This window comes from Gnatocerus cornutus, chromosome 6 (assembly GCF_029298725.1).
Source record: "Gnatocerus cornutus isolate USDA-ARS CGAHR chromosome 6, icGnaCorn1.1, whole genome shotgun sequence".
NCBI lineage: Eukaryota > Metazoa > Arthropoda > Insecta > Coleoptera > Tenebrionidae > Gnatocerus > Gnatocerus cornutus.
The window spans coordinates 15,152,126-15,176,255 of NC_142238.1; the positions used below are offsets into that span (position 1 = coordinate 15,152,126).

Genomic DNA, 24,130 nt, shown 5'->3' on the forward strand with positions numbered 1-24,130 from the left:
TGTCACATTTGTGTTAAATCAGTTAATGAAACTGTTTAGTTCTGAGTGCATTGCGAAAGTTAAATATGCAATTTTGGATTGTCCTATAAATGTTCTATCAAATTAAAGTAATCGTAAGCTGGTGTGAATCGTCAATAATTTTTTTAAAGCCATTTTTAAAATTAATAGACCAATTTTGCGTTAATTTTGCAGGGTAGTGTACATAGTTAAAATCTCTAGAATGTGCGCCTGTTTCTCAACAATTTACTAAAGTTAATATACGAGTGCCAAGTAGAAAATTCTCTAATTATCATAGCAGTAACACAAAAATTACTAAAATTACGAATTTTAGTGGATGTCAGAACAGTTTGCTTCCTCTTGAAAATTAAAATTTCTAAATATTGTGTTTTTTTGCTCTACAAATTTGCAATTTCGTAAAAGTAATACATAGATCAAAAGTAGTAGTTTCCGAAAATTCATGCTAAAGCAATAAAATTACCGAAATTTTAATGGTGGATGTCGGAAATTTTTGCTTCGTTTTTAAGGGGATATCTAACAAACTGTAACGGTAAATTCTGCTTCAAAATTCTGCGTAAAGGAAAAATTATATGAAACATTTTAAACATCCAAACGTCAAATGTAGTAAATCCCTTCAACCCTCATTATTTGTAGACGGCACTCTTTTAGTGAGTTACCCATGGTCAGTCTGCTTACTACGGTAATAAAACCATAAATAAAAACTACTTCTTAAAACCCCAGCCCGAGTAGATTAGATTATTATTCCCATCATCTTGTGGTCAGGACAATAGCTAATAGTTTTGACTGCACTGATGACCAAATTATTATTGCCCATGGCCAGTACATCTTAAATACTTTGATAGTAAAGTCCGATACTTTACAAATTACACCCATGAAACTTAATAATTACAATATCTCATTATTATTCTTTAATGTTTATCTTCATAAATAAATTAAATTTTTCCCGAAAAGGTGGGATTTGTGTAATTTGCAAAACTTGAAGAATTAATAGATGAACTAATTTCTTCGAATTTTGTCCAAGATTTTTGTAAATGTAACAAAAAATAGTGAACATAATTAGAAATAATTAAATTATAAATAATATGTAATTATATTCTGTTGTTTTAGTGATTGATCTATCCTTTAAAACCTTTAAATTACCAGAAATTTTTCAGTCTTTTCACCACCCCAAAGTCATAATTTTGACAACAAGACGTTATACTACTGTCTGGTTGTTCTCAAAATACGTATGTGTGAATTTTGAAAAGTCTACGCATGTGAAATGCTAAAAATTATTTCGCTTTCAGCCAAGTTTTCGTATTTAATTAATCAAAAACTCATTAAATATTCATTTTACAAAATTGTATACAGCATTTAACATAGTGCACGTTAAACGTCATATGCAAAAAACAGAAACCAATTTACTCAAGTAGTTTTCGAGTAATCGTGTTTGGAAAAATACATTGAATTTGTCTTTTATATTGAAATTTGTTCGAGATCTTAAAAAATAAAGATAAAGGCAAATATTTATCACCTAAACTATTCTAAAACAATTTAAAATCCTAATTGATCAGATATAAAGTTCAAAATTTTGAAATGATTGTCCTCAAAACTACGTTCAGTTTGAATGAAAGAGAAAAATCTTGTTTCAGGCAAATTTAAGATTTTGTGTGTTTATGGAAAAGCTTCAGTTGTAAACTATCCCTTCGGCTACAAAATTGATTTATGGTACCCGCATATCTACCTACCAGACAGACCTCTCTGGTACAGAGAGAAGAGATGTCACTGCTAGACAAGGATAACATGCTTCGAATATGAAATTTTCCAAACACGATTTCTCAAAAACTATTAACTTTAAAAAAAATCGGTTTGGTCGACATTATGTAAAATTAGTCTACGCATGTGGAGTGCTAAAAATTATTTCGCTTTTAGTCAAGTTTTCATATTTAATTAATCAAAAAGTCATTAAAGAATCATTTTACAAAAATTATATATAGCATTCAACATAGTGCACGTTGAACAGATTCATATGCAAAAAACAAAAAGCAATTTGCTCAAATAGTTTTCGAGTAATCGTGTTTGGAAAAATACATTGAATTTGCCCTATACTGAAATTTGTTCGATATCCCATAAAATAAAATTTTTAAAGTCTGTGATTTCCGTTCTAGACCTTTGTAAATTATTAAAATTAGTACATAACCAACAAGTAGTAACTTTACCAAGTTTCGTAGCCGATGTACTAAAATTATAAAAACATTCCGAATTTAAACAAAGGGTGTAATAAATGTTTTGCTCCGCCTTAACAATTTGTAAAATTGGGTCTTTTGCTCTACAGTTTTGCAATTTGGTAGAGTCAATTGACGGCTTAAAAGTTGCATTTTTCCCAAATTTCATAGTCGTAGCAATTTCTTATCCATCTGCCTTGGTTTTAGAGTTGTATGACATAAATGCTTTTCGCATCTCTGCTTTTCACAACAATCACACTGTTGTCGATTATAGAATTTTAAACGGCTAAGCCATCAAAAGTTTAAAAAATGAGGAAAATTCAAATATTGATACAAACATTTTCATATATTTTTTTTATATAAAAGTAATTCAGCCTAAGATGATTTAAAATTTGACTTTTTTGAAAAAGGAGGTGCCCTAGAATACATCGTTGGTTTTCGTTTTCATGAGCAATTTTTTGCAATAAAATTCTCTTTCGCCGAACTGTGGGAAGTGGAGAGAAGCGGCGTGATTAGTTCAGTAGAAATTCGAATGTTGTCGATTCGCTAGTCCATTTTAATTATCCATACGTTGGGAGTACAGTGATGAAGGCATACTAGAAAATTAATGATCTTATTTGCCGGAAGGGAACCAAGGAAGAATCGCCTGATATATTCCGATATAATAGACACGATTTCCAAATAACGACTAACAAAACCATTAATTTACTTGAACGAACTACTTTATGAGATTACTTGGAGCACAGAAATAATTAATTTATTTTCCACAACATTTATAACGTACCACTTAGAAAGTCGCAAGTAAAAAATGGTTTTATTATGATTAAAACGACCCAGGAAAGGATTATGTGAGCCTTTTTATTTGATAAAATAATTAAACTTGTGTTAAATTTACTCGTCGAATGGAGAGAGGATTTTCGTTATATCGGCTGCATTAAATTACTAGAATGTGGCGACACTTTTTAATTAGAAGATTATAAATTTCGCTTGGATATGCAAACATCGGGAAACTCAATCCACGCATGAGATAATATGCTCCCTTGTGATTTAATTGTCGGACGTATAACGTAATAGAGCGAGTTCAGCGAGCTAGTGACACAAACCTGAAACATGAAAGTAATCCACTTATGCTGACGCAATCCTAAATATTAAAGAAAAACTCCCTTTAATACCCTTCCCGGAAGTTGTATTATTTATTGGATGTGTCTCGCAAGAGAACAAATAACGAGGGTAAAGTGGGTATGGGTGGAGAGAAAACGTTGCATGACTATAACCCGTATAATAACATTTGAGGATTATTACATCGCAGGGAAAGACAACGGCCTCCAAGAGCAAATGGGAAATCTTAAACGAAAAAAACTAACACACTTTCCTTTGTGGGCACACCAACTCCCTCTGAATTTTAATATCAATTTACCATGAACACAAAGTTCCCGATTAAAAAATAATTACACGCAAAAGTTAATAATCTCGATCTCTGAGCCTTTGTAACATAATATCAAGACGAAAATACATCCAGAGATTATTAAGAAGTTTCCAATATCACAAAACTTATCTTTTTACCGTCTTTTAAAGAATGCGATAGAAAAGAAACAACAAAACGTCTCGAATCACACAATAATTTAATGAAACATTCTTAAATTAACTATCACAAACAAACTTAAATTAAACCAACGGTGAGCGAATCACAAACAACTCGCCTTTAATTAAACTTTACGTAATTCAATTTCCGCTAGTATTCTTCTGGTAAGATAATGCAGACGACCTTGAGCGATACGCAACGGTCGCTCGTACAGGACGCGTGAAGCCCGTTCCGCTAGATCCACCGTTGCGTGACGGAACGACTCCTCAAAATTCGTGATTCCAAGGTCGCAAAATCGTGCATTAAAGTCCATGAATATTAATGTCGTTTCGTGCTTTCTCCGTGACCAATTTTACAGCTTGTAATGATGTCGTTTCTTTGTCATTTCAACGTTAAATTGGTAAACTTGACCGCGAGTTTCACTGGAGAAAAAGTGGAAATTTGCGGTATTGCTCGATACAAACTAATAACGGTGAAAACTGCTGCATGCAACGACTTGTACAGGGTTTTATTTTTTGCAAAAAAACGGTTAGCGAGACTGACAATCAAAATTGGATTCGCATTGTCTAGTAGAATTAGTTTTAATATTTTCGAATGTTATTGTGGATATTTACAAAATGCGCAATTTCATGAGAGAAAATTGAAATAATATTGGCATCGGTAGTTTGGTCGGTTCTAAAGTTTTAACAAAACTGAAATACGGATATTTTTAAATAAATTGCACATTACATGTTTTTTCCATAATCGCTATGAAAAGGTGACAATTTGATTGTTTTTTTAATTTCAAAATGACATTCTTTTAGACAAATTGTGAAATTCCAACTCTACAGGACGAAAATTAAAAAATGTTTTATTTAGGATCATTAAACTTTCTATTTAGTTCTGTAAATTGGACACTTTTTGAATTATAAATCCAAAATTTTTAGAAATTATTAGTTTAGACTTGTAATTTAGGCAGACCAAGTTGTGGAATTCCCGCTCCACAGAGCGAAAATTAAAAAATGCTTATTCCAGGGTCAGGGAGAAATTGGCAATTTTTTCATTAAACTTTTATCGAGTTCTGTAAATTGGACATTTTTCTAATTACGGAGTCAATATTTTCGGAATTTATTAGTTTAGATCTCTGATTTAGACAGACCACATTGTGTCATTTCAAGTCCACAGGGCAAAAATTTAAAAATGTTTATTGCAGGTACAGGGAAAAATTCGCAATTTTTTCATTAAATTTTCTTTCTAGTTCTGTAAATTAGACATTTTTTGAGTTCCCACTCCACAAGAGAAAAATTTAAAAATGTTTTTCTCTAGGATCAGGGAAAAATTGGCAATTTTTTCATTAAACTTTTTATTAAGTTCTGTAAATTAAACATTTTTTTAATTAGGAAGTAAAAATTTTCGGAATTTATTGGTTTAGATCTTTGATTTAGAAAAACCAAATTGTGGAATTCCAAGTCCATAGGGCAAAAATTTAAAAATGTTTATTCCAGGATCTGGGAAAAATTCGCATTTTTTTTCATTAAACTTTCTATCTACTTCGGAAAATTGGACAATTTTTGAGTTTAAGAGTTAAAATTTTCGGAATTTATTAGTTTAGATCTCTTATATTGGAAGACCAAATTGTGGAGATCCCGCTACACAGGGCGAAAATTAAAAAATGTTTATTCCAGAATCAGGGAAAAATTCGCCATTTTTTCATTGAACTTTCTATCTAGTTCAGTAAATTGGACATTTTTTTAATTAGGAAGTCAACATTTTCGGAATTTATTAGTTTAGTTCTTTGATTTAGAAAAACCAAATTGTAGAATTCCCGCTCCACAGAGCAAAAATTTAAAAATGTTCTTCGGAAAATTGGACATTTTTTGAGTTGGAGAGTTAAAATTTTCGGAATTTATCAGTTTAGATCTCTGATTTAGAAAGACCAAATGGTGGAATTTCAAGTCCACAGGGCGAAAATTTAAAAATGATTATTCCAGAATCAGAGAAAAATTTGCAAGTTTTTTTATTAATTTTTCTATTTAGTGCTGTAAATTAAACATTTTCTGCATTAGACAGTCAAAATTTTCAGAATTGATTAGTTTAGGTTTCTGGTTTAGACACAAGCATAAAACCGCACGAAAATTCAGTTAAGTAAACTGTCACACGTAAAGTATTCATGGTTAAATCTTAGAAAAAATCGTGTTTCCAACTCGTGCGAAATGGACGTTACGCACCCGACGTACAATTTCGCAACTTATTGATGTCACAAAAAATTCCATTTCACCGTGACGTCTTTCTCTCCTTTGTAAAAAAGGAGCAATTGGACGTGAAATGAACTCATTTTTGAAAATATCACCCTTAAAGTTGTCGCATTATCAGCCGCTATAAACCCCAGCAGCCCCTGTTTTCCTGTTGTATGTTCGGGACATCGAGATCTATTCAGGAGCAACAAAACCTCTTATTTTTATCAGAACAATGTTTTCCTCTCGGACCGGCTTTCAATCGGAGGTTTTTCAGTTTCGATTATCACGCTCTACTTTCCATGTGAAAAATACGTTAACAAAACAGGTGCCTCTTCGCAGTGGGAATTTCTTCTTTCATTATTTATTTGCGAAGAGGAGGAAATAAAGAACGCATCGGTTATGATGGCAGAACGTCATGCAATCAAGGATGGAATTACACTTACCACTCTTGATGCATAATCTACTAATTCGTCCCAAGTGCTTATATTATTTGGTAGGTAATTGAATGCTGACAAGTCATGGAGTGGTGTTGAATGTAAAAGTTGGTAACTATGCAGCAGCCTCTAATTAAGTCTGTGGGATTAAATAGACACACATGACCACTAGAGAATAACATATTGGTGTAGATACAGCGAACGTTACTATGTATATGGCATTAATGGCTTCTATCCATGACAGCCACATTTGCAACATCAATTGCTGATCTGATTTATGATTCTGATTAAAAAGGCATTAGAAGCGAGTGGTTGGCGCGGTTGCGTGTTCTCGCTGACATCCACGAAATAGATTACCTTTTACTTTCAATAAAATTAGGTGACTCGAGAAGATAAACCGATGTTTCTGTTCGCTATCGTCCGCTCCGAGTGCGTGCTAGTAAAACAAGGACGTAATCAAGAAATCAATCGAAAGGAAAAAAACGATTTCATTCGATTTCGAAATTAGACTAACACGAGGTAGTAATATATGAACTCATTACAGCTATTACAAATTTACACTGAAATGAGCAAGCCGAATATCTATAGTATCCGACAGGATGATTTGTTATTCCAACCCGAAACCAGATAATTAAGGGATAGCAGTTTGTTTAAAGTGCTTTGTGAAAATTACGTGTGTACGGTGTATTTCATTGTCAGTTCGATAGGTTTCATTCCTGTTGGAACCGGCCTGTTGGGGGTGGGATAGCGGAAACTCATCGCCGATCAACTGGGAAAAGCGGAGAATACTACCGGACAGCCATAGATACAGAACGTCTGTCATTTTACGCAAATTTGAGCACAAAATGTATCTCAATGCGAGGAATACTAAACGATAAAAAAATCAATTAAAAACAACCAGAGGTTCATCAAACTGTCTGAGTTCACGCCGGACAATAATAACTTATTTTTAATTCGCAATCTCCAGCGATAATAATCGTGTTTGCGACGGCACTATTCTTTACGATTTCCTCCCAAAACTTCAATTTTCTGCTCAAATAACCATCTACGGTTTTTCGTGAGCGCGTTCGCGTATTATTCGATTATGCGACCGAAAGGATAATATTTTACGCGAACGGATTAGCAAATATCCCGAAATCCGTGATCCGTATGTAGGCTCGATCCCGCAAAACTTTCATTACACACTTCCGTTCCTTTATCTCCGGGAAATTAATCACGACGTGTTATGGCTGGAAAGCTTATCCGACCGAGTGGAATTTTTAATACGTTTAAAGATCGATGATAACGGACAGGACGTTTGGACAAAATTATTTGTTCATTTTGCACCTCTTACGACATATCTACGAAACTATGACATATGTAAAAATCGGGTTTTCAGCATCGTTTTCCTTGCGCTTGAGCCAATAAAAATCACATGTTACATATCCAGAATTTTCATGGTTGTGGATAAAATCAGGTTACTAAAAAATCTAATTCGGACGATATATCGGTTATTTTTTTAAACAAATTTACGTTATTTGGGCTCATTTTATGCAGAATGTCACGCAGAGAGCCAAATTTTTGCTCAATATCTCGGAAACTATTAAAAATATTGAGAGCCCGTTTGTAACATTCGAAAATTCATGACTAAAACTGTGCCAAATTTCTGATATCGATATCTCGCTTGTTTTTTATAGTAAACTTGAGTTATTATACATCAGTGTACGCAGAATTTTACGCAGATTTCAAATATGGGATTGAAATTCAGATCCGACAACAAATAACTGAGTTACGTCCGGTCAAAATTTCGGATGGTTGATTTTCATTTTTCCTATTTTTTCCTAATTTTTAAAGTTAAATATGTATCTCGAAAACTCATCTACGCTAGAAAATGTTCTCAAAAGCCCAAAATTCCATAGTCGATTTTTCGCGAAAAAAAAAACGACTCAAACGATGAAAATTTTTCAATTTTTTTTATTTTTGGCCATAACTCGTAAACTATTTGTCCGATCGATCTCAAATTTGGCCAGTAGATAGACTTTAAGCTCCTCTTTCGATTGATGTAAAGGCAAAGTTATTAAACGTCGTTTTCACCTTGAAAACAGTGATCAAAAATCACCCCAAAATGACATCTTCAAAACAGTTTTTGGCCAATGCCTTGTTTATTTATTAAGCAAACTCAATAAATTTAGGCTCATTTTATGCAAAATGTTACGCTGAATCCAAAACCGCAAAAATTCTTAATTTTCGTCAACAAATAACTAAGTTATGGTCGTTTGAATTTTTGGGTTGTCGCCAGAGAGCCAAATTTTTGAAGGTTCAAAACAATTCGTACTCGATATCTCGGAAACTATTTCAGATATTGAGATGCGGTTTGCGCCATCGTTTTTCTCGCGATTTTTGACATAAGAAATGTTTCTTTCATTTTTCTACAGTCAAAATTTGCAAATTTTCACAAAAATTCATGACCAAAACTATGTCAAAATTTTGATATCGATATCTCGCTTATTTTTTAGAGTAAACTTGAGTTATTATACATCATTTTACGCAGAATTTTCCTCAGATTCCAAATATGAAATTGAAATTCAAATCCGACAACAAATAACTGAGTTATGGCCGATCAAAGTTTCGGAAAGTTGATTTTCATTTTTCCTAATATTTCCTAATTTTTAAAGTTAAATATCTCGAAAACTATTAGAGATATTGAAATGCGGTTAGCGCCATTGTTTTTCTCGACTCATTCTACGTTAGAAAATGTTCTCAAAAGCCCAAAATTCAATAGTCGATTTTAGTCGATTTTTCGCGAACAAAAAAATCCGACTCAAACGATAAAAATTTTTCAATTTTTGTATTTTTGGCCATAACTCGTAAACAATTTGTCCGATCGATCTCAAATTTGACCAGTAGATAGACTTTAAGCTCCTCTTTCGATTGATGTAAAGGCAAAGTTATTAAACGTCGTTTTCACTTTGAAAACAGTGATCAAAAATCACCCCAAAATGACATCTTCAAAACAGTTTTTGGCCAATGCCTTGTTTATTTATTAAGCAAACTCAATAAATTTAGGCTCATTTTATGCAAAATGTTACGCTGAATCCAAAACCGCAAGAATTCTTAATTTTCGTCAACAAATAACTAAGTTATGGTCGTTTGAATTTTTGGGTTGTCGCCAGAGAGCCAAATTTTTGAAGGTTCAAAACAATTCGTGCTCGATATCTCGGAAACTATTTCAGATATTGAGATGCGGTTTGCGCCATCGTTTTTCTCGCGATTTTTGACATAAGAAATAGTTCTTTCATTTTTCTACAGTCAAAATTTGCAAATTTTCACAAAAATTCATGACCAAAACTATGTCAAATTTTTGATATATTTATTGGTAACGTATAAAATCCACCAGTAGCAAGTAATGATTAGCTTATTAAGCCGCGATTACACTTGCAGACATCCAAGATTTGAGTGACGTTTTTATAATTCTTCAGCCCCTTTCTGCGGTTGGACCGTAATAAAACATTAAAGCCTCATTTCCACGGTCCGTTCTAGAGAGAACAGAATTTGATTTACGATGGAATTTGAGTTATTGCACCATATTTTGCGGTCAGAAAATTTGCAAATCCTATTGCACCCTTGGTTTACAATCCTCTGTTCCGATTCGGGCGGACAAGTTGGTTGAAATGCCGAACCACCGCACGGACATTTGATAATAACCAACAAGTTTAATTACTCCAATTCTTTTAATTTGAACACTAATTTTTTATCATAATGTTAATGAGGTAAATAACACGTATAAATGTGGATTAATGTTAATAAAAATGGCGATAAATGTAGATAAACCAATTTATTTCCTGCATTGAAATTTACAGAATCATTGTATGAAAACAGGCGTGAATGAATGCAGGTAGGTACGTTGCTTATTTCTGTGAGTGGATTTACCCTTTTGAAATAACCGACAAGTCTGTATTTTTGTGGATTTGGTAAGAGTTATTACCTGAAAATTTGAATTTTTAATTTCGTTCTATGAATTGAATTTTCTGGATTTTAATGAAAGTTAACATACCAGACATATCTACGTAATAAGTAACTTGAAGTATAAATAAAATGAAATAAATTCATGAACATTCTGTACTGGTTGTCTGTTTGACATCGGTTCGGCGGACATTTCAACACAGAACCAAGACAGAATCGGTTCGGCAGACATTTCAACGCAGAACCAAGATAGAACGCACCGGACAGTTTAACACAGAACACACAGAATAATTGAAATTAGCCGCTCCTTTGGAGAAAACTTTTAATAAACAATGCATTTCAGAATTTTTGAATAATTAATCTCGTTAAATAGGAATAAATAAAATGTTGCTGTATTTCAATTGATTATTCCTGACATTATTTTACTGATGGAAAAGTTATTTTAACATCAAGCTAAATATTGCAACGAAATATAGAAAATTATTGTATGAAAACAGGCGTGAATGAATGCAGGTAGGTGGGTTTCTTATCTCTGTGAGTGGATTTACCCTTTTGAAGTAACCGACAAGTAGTATTTTAGTGGATTTGGTCCGACTCATTACCTGAAGATTTGAATTTTTAATTTTGTTCTGTGAATTGAATCTTTCTGATTTACGACGGTTTATATGAGAATTTACCTACAATACAAAGTTTACTGCTTCAATTCAACGAACTATCTTGTCTGTTCGTCATCGGTTCGGCGGACATTTCAACACAGAACCAAGACAGAACGCACCGGACAGTTCAACACAGAACAAAACACAGAACGCACAGAATCATTGAAATTAGATACTCCTCTAGAGAAAACTTTGCAAAAAATCAATGCATTTCAGAATTTTTTTATAATTAATCTCGTTAAATAGATTAAAAATAAAATATTACTGGATTTCAATTGCTGATTCCTGGCATTATTTTACTGGTGGAAAAGTTACTTTACCTAACATCAAGCTAATATTGCAATGAAATACACAAAATTATTGTATGAAAACAGGCATGAATGAATGCAGGTAGGTCGGTTTCTTATCTCTGTGAGTGGATTTACCCTTTTTGAAGTAACCGACAAGTAGTATTTTAGTGGATTTAGTCCGATTCATTATCTGAAGATTTGAATTTTTAATTTTGTTCTATTTATACGAGAACTTACCATTTGATAATTACTAATATATGAATGGTAAAAACAACGACATTTTAACATCGATTTAAATATTATTTATTCTCAATTAGAACAGTGTAAGTTGCTGGTTCCAAGTTGGTAACAAAAATAGTCCCAGAATAACCCTTTTCAAGTCCATTCTGCTAGATGCTTCGGAATTTCCAAAATACGACTAGGGTGGTGGAAACTAGAGTTAAGAAGTGTCAAACTAGTAGTCATTTCAAAATGAACCGTCGTAGTCAAAGTTTGTTGTGTGCACTTGCAATATTTGTTATTACCAACGAAGAACGAAAGAAAAAAAAAAGAAAACCACGTTTTTGGATATCTTCATTTTATAAAAGTAGGAGTAGGTAAGAGAATTAAATTGAATTTATTAAAAACTTTACTTCACTGGTTGATTAAAATGTTAGATTAAAATAATTTAATTTGCAGGTACAGTGGTAGTGACCTTATTGAAGACATTCATCAAGCACCATCAACGATGTTTAAAAATTTTTGTCGAATGTCTGCTGCAGACTTTGAATCTATACTTAATACAATTGGGCCGATTATTGTAAAAAAAGACTCTACAAAGAGAAAATGTATTCCTGCCAAAGAAAGATTAGCTGTAACTCTTCGTTTTTTGGCCACGGGGGATAGTTACTCCAGTTTGGCATTTTTATTCAAAATGTCTCCAAGCACAATCGGAAGATGCATAAATGAAGTATGCGAGGCGATCAACAAAACTTTGAGGAATGAAATTAAGGTAAATTATGCATTAATTTTGATTCACGAATTAAATTCATTAAATACGAAATATAAAAGTTTTTATTATAAATTACTTGTTACATCAAAAGAAGATTCATTTTTTTCCAAATTGTACAAAAACAATTGCATTTTTATGATTGCGAAATCTCTTTTGTTCCGCTCTAATTGACGTAACTTTTTTTCGAAAAACTTTACTGCAAAAGTTACATCGTCTTCTTCTGCTTGTTTTTCTGCTTCGGCCGCTAATTTTTGGATCACACCGAATGCCTCTTCTGATATGTCTCTTTTCGTTTTACGTCTTTTTGGTGGAGGGGTCTCCACGGTCTCAACGGTCTCCACGGTCTCAATGGCCTCCACGGTCTCAAAAGAAATGTCAGTTGTTGTATCATCTTCCTCTTGCACATCGGGCTGTAATTCGTGTTTATTATATTTTTATTGTAATCAATTCTTTATTTATTTAATATATTGATTAATTGTTAAAATTACAGATGCCAAATTCCACTGAAGAATGGGAACAACATGCCGTGCAGTTCGAAAAAAAGTGGAATTTTAACAATTGCGTTGGGGCCATTGATGGCAAGCATGTTGTGATTCGAGCTCCCTACAACAGTGGCAGCCAATTTCTCAACTACAAAGGAACTTTTAGTATAGTTTTAATGGCAGCAGTTGATGCAAATTATTGCTTTACGTTTGTAAACATAGGCTGCCAAGGCAGAATTAGCGATGGAGGTGTGTTTAGAAATACCATCTTATTCAATCAAATTGAATCTGGTGACATTAACGAAGAGTTACAGCTAATCTTTCTTTGGCAGGAATACATTTTCTCTTTGTAGAGTCTTTTTTTACAATAATCGGCCCAATTGTATTAAGTATAGATTCAAAGTCTGCAGCAGACATTCGACAAAAATTTTTAAACATCGTTGATGGTGCTTGATGAATGTCTTCAATAAGGTCACTACCACTGTACCTGCAAATTAAATTATTTTAATCTAACATTTTAATCAACCAGTGAAGTAAAGTTTTTAATAAATTCAATTTAATTCTCTTACCTACTCCTACTTTTATAAAATGAAGATATCCAAAAACGTGGTTTTCTTTTTTTTTTCTTTCGTTCTTCGTTGGTAATAACAAATATTGCAAGTGCACACAACAAACTTTGACTACGACGGTTCATTTTGAAATGACTACTAGTTTGACACTTCTTAACTCTAGTTTCCACCACCCTAGTCGTATTTTGGAAATTCCGAAGCATCTAGCAGAATGGACTTGAAAAGGGTTATTCTGGGACTATTTTTGTTACCAACTTGGAACCAGCAACTTACACTGTTCTAATTGAGAATAAATAATATTTAAATCGATGTTAAAATGTCGTTGTTTTTACCATTCATATATTAGTAATTATCAAATGGTAAGTTCTCGTATAAATAGAACAAAATTAAAAATTCAAATCTTCAGATAATGAATCGGACTAAATCCACTAAAATACTACTTGTCGGTTACTTCAAAAAGGGTAAATCCACTCACAGAGATAAGAAACCGACCTACCTGCATTCATTCATGCCTGTTTTCATACAATAATTTTGTGTATTTCATTGCAATATTAGCTTGATGTTAGGTAAAGTAACTTTTCCACCAGTAAAATAATGCCAGGAATCAGCAATTGAAATCCAGTAATATTTTATTTTTAATCTATTTAACGAGATTAATTATAAAAAAATTCTGAAATGCATTGATTTTTTGCAAAGTTTTCTCTAGAGGAGTATCTAATTTCAATGATTCTGTGCGTTCTGTGTTTTGTTCTGTGTTGAACTGTCCGGTGCGTTCTGTCTTGGTTCTGTGTTGAAATGTCCGCCGAACCGATGACGAACAGACAAGATAGTTCGTTGAATTGAAGCAGTAAACTTTGTATTGTAGGTAAATTCTCATATAAACCGTCGTAAATCAGAAAGATTCAATTCACAGAACAAAATTAAAAATTCAAATCTTCAGGTAATGAGTCGGACCAAATCCACTAAAATACTACTTGTCGGTTACTTCAAAAGGGTAAATCCACTCACAGAGATAAGAAACCCACCTACCTGCATTCATTCACGCCTGTTTTCATACAATAATTTTCTATATTTCGTTGCAATATTTAGCTTGATGTTAAAATAACTTTTCCATCAGTAAAATAATGTCAGGAATAATCAATTGAAATACAGCAACATTTTATTTATTCCTATTTAACGAGATTAATTATTCAAAAATTCTGAAATGCATTGTTTATTAAAAGTTTTCTCCAAAGGAGCGGCTAATTTCAATTATTCTGTGTGTTCTGTGTTAAACTGTCCGGTGCGTTCTATCTTGGTTCTGCGTTGAAATGTCTGCCGAACCGATTCTGTCTTGGTTCTGTGTTGAAATGTCCGCCGAACCGATGTCAAACAGACAACCAGTACAGAATGTTCATGAATTTATTTCATTTTATTTATACTTCAAGTTACTTATTACGTAGATATGTCTGGTATGTTAACTTTCATTAAAATCCAGAAAATTCAATTCATAGAACGAAATTAAAAATTCAAATTTTCAGGTAATAACTCTTACCAAATCCACAAAAATACAGACTTGTCGGTTATTTCAAAAGGGTAAATCCACTCACAGAAATAAGCAACGTACCTACCTGCATTCATTCACGCCTGTTTTCATACAATGATTCTGTAAATTTCAATGCAGGAAATAAATTGGTTTATCTACATTTATCGCCATTTTTATTAACATTAATCCACATTTATACGTGTTATTTACCTCATTAACATTATGATAAAAAATTAGTGTTCAAATTAAAAGAATTGGAGTAATTAAACTTGTTGGTTATTATCAAATGTCCGTGCGGTGGTTCGGCATTTCAACCAACTTGTCCGCCCGAATCGGAACAGAGGATTGTAAACCAAGGGTGCAATAGGATTTGCAAATTTTCTGACCGCAAAATATGGTGCAATAACTCAAATTCCATCGTAAATCAAATTCTGTTCTCTCTAGAACGGACCGTGGAAATGAGGCTTAAGATGCAATTGCACCATAAGTTACTGGTGGTCTGTCCGGGCTACGCCAGACAGGCCAAGTTGGTTCAGTTCCGTGAAACAGCAGACATAAATATGATCCACTTGATTATGACTGATATTCTATTAATTACACAGAAATAATATAAATTTTTCCTACGACCCCATATGAAAGTGACATTTTCCATTTTCTATTGTAATGATAAACGCAAGGTGGATTAAATTTTTTGCTGGTTCTGAATTTCAACAGAACGCCCTCCGAACCAAACCAACCATGGTTGTCCGGGAGGGAACTCGTCAGGCAGGGCAAGTTGGTTCGGTTCTGTGGAACAGGATGATGAATGCTATTCTATTAATTACACAAAAATCATCTAAATCAGCTTTGCCTCTGTAATAAATACCAAACAAAATTGTTTTCTTTCTTGAAAAGAAGTAAATTATTTGTAGCAATTTGATAATTGAGATTAGATTTGAACTCAACGAGACGTTGATAAATCAGACAAATCCAGACAAAATTTGCAAAGTAGTTGGTATTTTTGAGAAACTGGCATCTATGGAGTTAATTAAATTTTATTTAATGAGGGCATGATGAAAGCAATTTATACATACAGGCTGTCCGGAAAGTGGCGCACCACCTTGAGGTGGTGGGTAATTGGGTGGACCCCCAAAGTACCAAAAAATTGTTAAAAAAAATTCCAGACATTCTGTTTTCGCAGGAGGACCAAAAGAAAATTAGGAAAATGGCAACATCGCGAACTAAACCCTCCTATAATTTAGAGACGAGGATTTTTATGTAAAATTCCTACAATTAAAGACACAAGTGGATACAGGTTTTTAAAAAAATAGTTTTTTGCATAATAACATTAAACGCCAATTTTGCTTTTCCTGAGTGGTTCTGGCTTAAAAAATATTAACCAAATATTAACCAATATAGAAATATAGAAACGATAATTTAAATGTTAAAATTGTTAAAAATCAATTAGGGAAGTATTTCTATTGACTAGCGGGGTGTATTATTATGAAGAGTTAATTTTTAAGTCACAGAAAACAACAGAGTAAAAAAGGCCCTCATGTGTCAGGTAAAAGGTTTGGTTAAAAAAAATTAAATGCGTTTTTCTCAAATAAAAATAATAAAATAATAAGTAATTTTAAAATTTCCCCGGCGACCAGTGAGGAAAAATTTCGGACCACATTTACGAAAATTACATTTTTTAATTAAAAAAACTTTCTTCCATTACGTACTATGGGAACTGCAATTTTGCGGATTTTATACATACATTTTTCATTAATTGAAAAAAAAATTACGCCCGTAAAATTTTTGCCTACTAGAACCAGAAATTTGACGGACTCAAAACGCAGAGAAACTCAAATCCTAATATTTTTAACTCAACTTTCGTCCAACACAAATTTATTGTTCCAACCGCTGGGTTTCTTAGGAAATGTGCAGGTCAAGCGCCCGTTTCCATAAAGTTTATGATCCGCTAATTACCAAATCCTCGGTAATCCCTTTTGGCAGCTGTCAATCAAAGGTGTTGTTAAAGTTGCATACTTTTCAAACACGAAATTTTCGGGCAGGCTCGTAGACTCTTAATTTTACTTTAAAATCCGCCCTCAAAAGTCGAAAATTCGATGGTCGGTTTTTTTGGCCAAAAAATTTAGCGACTCAATCGATGAAACATTTTAAAATTATGGTTTTTTTGATCGCCGCTCGTAAACTTCTTACCCTATCGATCTGATGAGATTTGGCCAGCTAATAGTTTTGTTTTACATATTTGAACGCAATTATCATACAAAATATGAACCTGTAAGCACGATATCCATTACACATATTGTAAAAATTTATCGCCAAAGTACATAGTTTCCGTCATGAAATGGGTGAGAATATGCGATTCTATTGGCAGCTTGAGATAATGTCAATAAATATCAGAACGTAGAGTGGTCATTGAGGGTTTTTGTCCGTCAAAATACCAAATCTGCGTGAAAATGTATGATTCTGCGTAACTGGGTTGTGCATTTATCCGACACTCACACATACAAATTACGATTAATAAGTTACAAAACCGCCAGGGTCTCACAAACGGAAATTGCTTCATAACTTTAAGGACCATAGAGAGTACGTAAACAAAACACGAAACTCCTCTGAATTATTACCTTATGTGCTTCAATAGCACAAACTGTAATTATTTACAATATTCAAGCGACGATTAACTTAATAGCACAAACCATCATTTCTCTTTTAGTAATGACGTCTCGCAAAAAAACAACTCGTCAATTCGCTCCCAATCAGACCACAATTTGTCTGCGTTTCTAATTCGTGATGTTGGCAAAGTGGGAATAACGAAAGCAAAAATGCTCTCCCATAAAACATCATTTTCTCTCCCTCTAAATTCCTCGATATAATGTCCCGCAAGCAACAAATTCAGAGCCCCGGCACTGAATTAAACATTCCATCCGTTTCCTGCACGTCTCGTGCTTAATTCCGACTCTCAGATGTCAGATCATCCAGAAATTGTCGGTCTCAGTTGACAAACTCCCTCGGGCAAAAATCAAGCCGATTAACTTCCAACGAACAAACAGACGTCGTTAATCTCCTCATCGATGAAATCAACGAGTCTGCACCTACAACTCGGAAATAATAAACAGGGATTTTACAGGGCGACGCCGCCGCGGAAAATTCAAGAAACAAATGGCCACGTTTAGAAGAAATATGTACCTCGTACACCTCAAAAAATGAAACAATTTATTCACAAATACGGCACGTCATACAATTTAAAGGCGTGCGAGGAATTTATGAGGCAAGTTTGAAAAAATTTCGGAGTTTATGCACGGTAATTCGAAAGGTATACGCTTTATCTAGAACGCCGAGCTCGCTGCGGATAATTATGACCTCGACGAGTAAATATTGGCCGAGTTTAATAGCGCACGAAAATTAGCCCGGGAAAAAGAATAGTGTTTAGCCTCTGACTCCATCAATCGATGGCCAAAAACACTTTTTAGATCACTAAACGTTTAAAAATTTCAAGTCTAAAGTCGCCGTCTGGAAATGAATAATCCAGTTCAAACAGCTGAATCTAAAAATTAGTAAAATTGTTATTTTATTTAATAGAGACGTGTATTTGTATTGCATTTCCCAAAGCAACCGCTTCATTAAATAGACAAAAAAACAATCAATTGACGGTACATATTTGCTTTCCACTAAAGTTGTGTTTCCTTTGACTAATTTAACAAACTGTCAGTGGTGTGACAAAATGGTAACAATTTTTTAATTTGTTTTCGACTAAGAGCGTTTTCAAGCAGAAGTATACTGTTATCAGATAGGTTACAGTGCTGCAAATTATCTAAATAAAATTTGTTAAGTTACGATTGCAGATCGTAGAGAAACAAATTAATTTGTGGTGTCACGGGTGTGACGCGTACAAATTAAATTAAATTGTTTTTAATATAATTTTTCTATATTTCTGTAAATAACAAAACTCTGATTCCTTTTCCTTTAGTATACAAATATACAGGGTGTAACTGAAATAAGTACATTCAATTAAACTAATGGTAGATCTCGATAAAACAAACAACTTTTTCCTCTTCGGTTTGCCGATTTGCAAATTTTAATGCCGAAATAGGTTTTAGACGCTTCCCAAAATTTCGTCGCGGAAATTATTTTAAGTTTCACTTATTTAATTGTTATATAACACCCCCCTACGTAGATAAACAAATCCGCAAATAATTTACACTGTCATCTTGTGCCCACTTTTTAATTCGCAGTGAGGAAAACAGCCAAAACAGAAATTTTTGAAAATAATCTTGTTCTCTTAATATAACGACATTTCGACAAAACCAATGATGACATGTCAAAAAGTACGTCAGTTCCAATTATTTTTGTTGTTACATAGTGTTATCAATTTGTTACAAATTTTCAATATTTAACTCCACACATTTCAACCAGTTTTGCCAACTTTTGTTAAAATATTGTCACGGTTGTGATAAATTTTATTATCAAAGTTTTAATTTAAATAAATTATGAAATATTTTTTTATGTATTCAGTATCTGATGCGATAAGTAAATAGTTCAAACTTATTTGTTCTCTAATTTTGAATTCTTGGAAGTTATATTTTGAGTAAAAAAAAGTGAAGTTAAGTAAAAAATTTAATTAAAAATAGATGAACGGAAGAGTAGTGAAAAAAGAAGGTGGTTATTTAAAGTATCATTCATGGTTTTGGTTAATTTAAGAATTATACAGGGCTAGTCAAGAGAAGATTACTTCTGAAAATTATATTTCCGCAACCCAAAATACTAATGTCCTGTACTACTCGATACTGCCAGAATTAGAAATAAAATGCTGAATCCACGATTGCTTTGGGGTAGTCAATGTCACTTTGACATTATTTATTTAAATTTCGTCTTTATTCTTAATTCCGCTCCACTAGAGCTCCATTAGTTTATTAGTGCCTCTATTAATCTGTCCTATATCGAAGCTGTAAGTGCCCGACCAATAATTTTTCTCCTTAACAAGCATGATATGTTAGGTTGAGTTGAAAAACCCGTCACAATGTCTTATTCAAATGATGAGAAAACTGTCAATATTCTCATTTAAGAATGCCAAAAAAATGCTGTGACTGCTGCGGACCTTTATCGTAAAGATATCCACATCGAAACTGAACTGGGTTGTCTATGGACACTCACGAAACCTCCTTTTCCGTAATTGTTAAAGTGACACTGTCAAAGTCTAAGCAATCGTGGATTCAGCATTTCATTTCTGATTCGGGTTGTATCAAGTAACTCAAGAAATTAGTATTTTGGGTTGCAAAAAACCATTTTCAGAAGTAATCTTCTCGTGATTAGCCCTGTATATTCGATTTTTAACAAAATTATGTTTCTGCAAGATGTTTTAGTTGTCAGGTTCATTTCGTGTGGAACTGCTGTATAGTAAATAATAAGTAAAATAAATAAAAATAAAAGTTCTCTTCCTTAAGGACGTCCATCTAGTCGTAAATACCAATCATTTTCCTTTCGCAAAGCATTGAACTATCCCTAAAAGTACGTCCCAACAGTTTTACGTCAGGTCTGGTAATAAAACTTAATAAAGAAAGTAGCATGAATAAAGTCGTAAATTATAGGTGGCTCACAAAGAAAATTATGTATGAGATTTACACAAAACCGAAAGAAATAACGAGGGTCGCCCAAGCCAAATAAACGACGTGAAATAAAACGTGTAATGTTTAACCAAATAAAAACTAGAAGGGGTACAAAAACGAATAAACAAACAAAAAATGTCGAGGGAGGGACCGCAGCTTATCGACATTTCCCAATGTTAATCCTTCATGAAGGCCGCCCTCGTACTGAGAATCCGCTTACGGGAAAAAAATTGAATTAATTACCGGACGCAACTGGTATTGTACAGAGATTAATTTTCGCAAGGTATTTTCAACAAGAATAGCTACGGAAAAAATGGAATCAGAGAGAAGGGAAAATCACGGTATTAAGATATAATGCTCGCGATTTTTTCCCAGGCTCTTTTGCGCGTAATGGGCTTAGCTGGAAAAATCCGGTTGCGTTTCGCACAACGGAACAATTCCCTTAAGGGTTGTCTTTTCACATTTCGGAGTGAAACACGCGCCGGATACGCCGATCCGTAATAATTAAAAAATTAAAAGCGAATTCAAAACGCTGCTTCGCGGCGACTGATGTTTGACTGGAAAAACAGAAGTGGTCGGGATTTAATAGCACCGGATCGGCATTTACGCGGCGAAAGCGAAAAGCCCAGATTTTTTATTTTTTGTATAAATTTTAAACTACATGCAGTACAATGGTACTTTTAGGCTTTAAACACTCAAAAAAAATCCTCAAAAAGGCCCTTCTGATCGGGGGATTTTCGGAAAAAAGGGTTCGTCTTTATACGCAGAAGGGAAATATGACATCTCTATCGTTTCATAACAAAAAAAATGGCAACAAAAAACGTCTGTAAATATTTACAAACCATCCAAAATCTGATCAAATTCAAATTATCTTTTGTTAGGGTAGCAAAAATAGTCAGTTTATAATATTATTAAATAAACATAGCCCTTGGTCAACAATTGCGCATGTTTTCATTGCTATAACATTCAATAAAAACGATTGCTGTTATTTTTATGTCATGTCATGATCAACATAAAAAATTATTTATTCAAGCATAAAACAGAAAAATTAAATACAATGAGTGAAAAAACAATTTATATTTTCTGCCGTTGTAAATACCCGAACAGTAACAAAGCACAAAATGACCAAAGTTGAAAGTTGCAACGGCCCTTTGAAGTGCCACCGTCTAACAAAAAGCGCCACAGCTTACCATACTCATCTTAAAAACATTTAGCCGCTTAGGTAATCCGTATAAACAAGATTGGTATTGAAATTTGTACGGTGGCGTTGGCGACAGCGGCGAAGCTCTATGAAAGTAAATTAGCTTGTTCACTAACCTGGGGCTCGGATATCAGCGACTGGTGGAAGAAGTCGTTGGCCTGGAGGGAGCGCTTGTGCACGTGCTTGTGTTCGAACAAGTAGAAACCCTTCAAGCTGCCGACCTGAAAAAACAAAGCATGGCAAGTTTACAGAGTGAACTTGGAAATTCGGAGCTCTTACATAATAATTTACGTAAATTTGATATCTGGAGAGAACGAGACGCGATAATTAAATATACTATTTGTAACATGAATAGCCATTAATTAAGAGCAAGCCGAAACCGTATAGTTTGCGGGGGCAATAATACCACACATTGAAAAATACGTTTTTTAACAAAGCTACCAACACACTTCTAATTTTCCGAGCTCAGATTTTGATACACGACACCTAAATAACTTCAGCCTCCTGTGAATTCTCATTTTAGAATTCAACACTGAAACTTCCACAAAAGGTAAAACTTCAAAAACGCTCATTGTTCGAAGTAAAGAGTTCCTATGAAAATTTAATCAAAGTTGGAACTATACTATGATGTACTACTTAAAACTGTACTTTATCTGAACTGATGCAAAAGTGATTCATAATTTCCTTTTTGCTTTCCAGTTAAAATTACAACGGTGCGCCGCGTGCCGCTTTTCACCGTTTTAAAATGAAAAGTCAACAGTTTATTACAACAAGGTGGGAAAAGTTTAGGATTATATTGAATAAAATATGACTTCTATGTGAGCTTTGAAAGCTCCATTCTTCGTCAGGAGAAACTTGTTAATAATTAATTTACCTGTCATTCATGGGTTGGTCTATTCAAAATTGCAGCGAGCGAGTTATATTGACGGATCCGTCAAAGGTGGCACCTGTTTCACTATTCAACGACATGTGGGTTTGCAATGACGAAAAGCGGTGGTAATAAATATGCAATGTTTGTTGTCCATAAATTTTGTTCTTTGTTATTCGTTTATAGTAAGTACTTTAGAATCAGTCGGTATATTACGATATTCAATAAAATATGTCTTCCCGTTTCTCTAATGGGTTCTTTGGTCCGTTACGCTCCATCAAGCTCCAACTTTATGTGAAGGATAAGCAATTAGAAACAAACATTCTCATCGGTTGTGCACCCACATATTTTCCCGTTTAATTCGACACAATTATTTATCAGAATTAGCGGTCAGTCCACGACCGAACTTCCCCAAGTGCGCCATCTGGTGTCCAATATACACTTCATTTTATGAGGAACACTCCTAAATCATTGTCTTCTTATCTAACTTTTCTCGTTAGTCCAATCAAAAATAGTAGAATTTTTCCAATTTACTAAATAAATTCCCACGGGAACGCAATTACATGAAAAGCTTGAATTTAATTAAAACCAAAGCTAACAATAATTCAAAATTCCATCTCGCTAAGTGTATTTGCCAAATTGCAGTTTTCGCATGATCAGAGGTTGACATCGTGTGAGCAGTAATCTGACATGGCCTGTGCTCTAATTACACTAATGGTCCAACTAGTGATAAGCAATAATTATAACGTAAACATCCATCACATACTCTCGAGCAATCGCGATTGGTCAAACGATACCTGAACGCAATTAGGGAAATTACAAGCGTCAAACGCGAGCTTGAAGACAAGATAATTGAATAACTATAGTCCGGTAACGCTCCGGGCGCGATTGTCACATGTTCTTTTGTAGGGTGGGACATAATCGCTCGTTTCCGGTTCAATTTGATGCGACCCAACTACAACAACGCTACGCTGAATATTAATTAATATTTAACGTTCCTATCTGCTTAGACGTGTAGGGTTGAATAATTTCAAAATTGTCGCATAATGCCGAAGGAGTTACCTATTGGCACGTGGCCTGTAAATCAGAAAAAACGCGTTGTCAAGTTTACGCAAGCCTTCGCCTACTTCCATCAACAAGTTCATTAATCTGCCATTTAATCGATGATTAAACATGGTGGCGGTGTTTCCTCCCAAGACGACGCAAATGGTTGTGATCTGAGAGCATCAGATGCACTTTAATAACATCTTAAGACCGACGTCTTCACTACTCAATTACCGGCTGCACTTTCAACTCGAGCGAAAATCGCTTAATTTTTCGCCGAGTGATCGAATATTTAATTTGCGTCGTGATTCGAATGACGTTGATCCTCGAAACTGCTTTATCTTTTCAATTACGACAGTGTGTCTCGCCAAGAGTGAATGTCTTCAGATATATTCGGTGTAATCCCTTCTTTGATCTGTTTGCCAATATAGGCATCCTGCCGAAACCCGTTCAAAAGGAGCTTTGCCGTCTATAAACACATCCTACAGAGATCATCTATAATAACCCGAAATAA

The 24,130-nt window shown here is 33.9% G+C and overlaps 1 protein-coding gene across 1 annotated transcript in view; it reads right to left on the reverse strand.

Moving 5' to 3' along the window:
• LOC148173345 (furin-like protease 2) overlaps nucleotides 1-24,130 on the reverse strand; it is a 132,739-nt gene that overhangs the window by 55,409 nt on the left and 53,200 nt on the right. Inside the window, exon 3 of the mRNA XM_088040153.1 lies at nucleotides 21,821-21,925. Within this exon, the coding sequence (XP_087896279.1) occupies nucleotides 21,821-21,925 (105 nt within the window). The remainder of the gene's footprint in view (nucleotides 1-21,820; nucleotides 21,926-24,130) is intronic.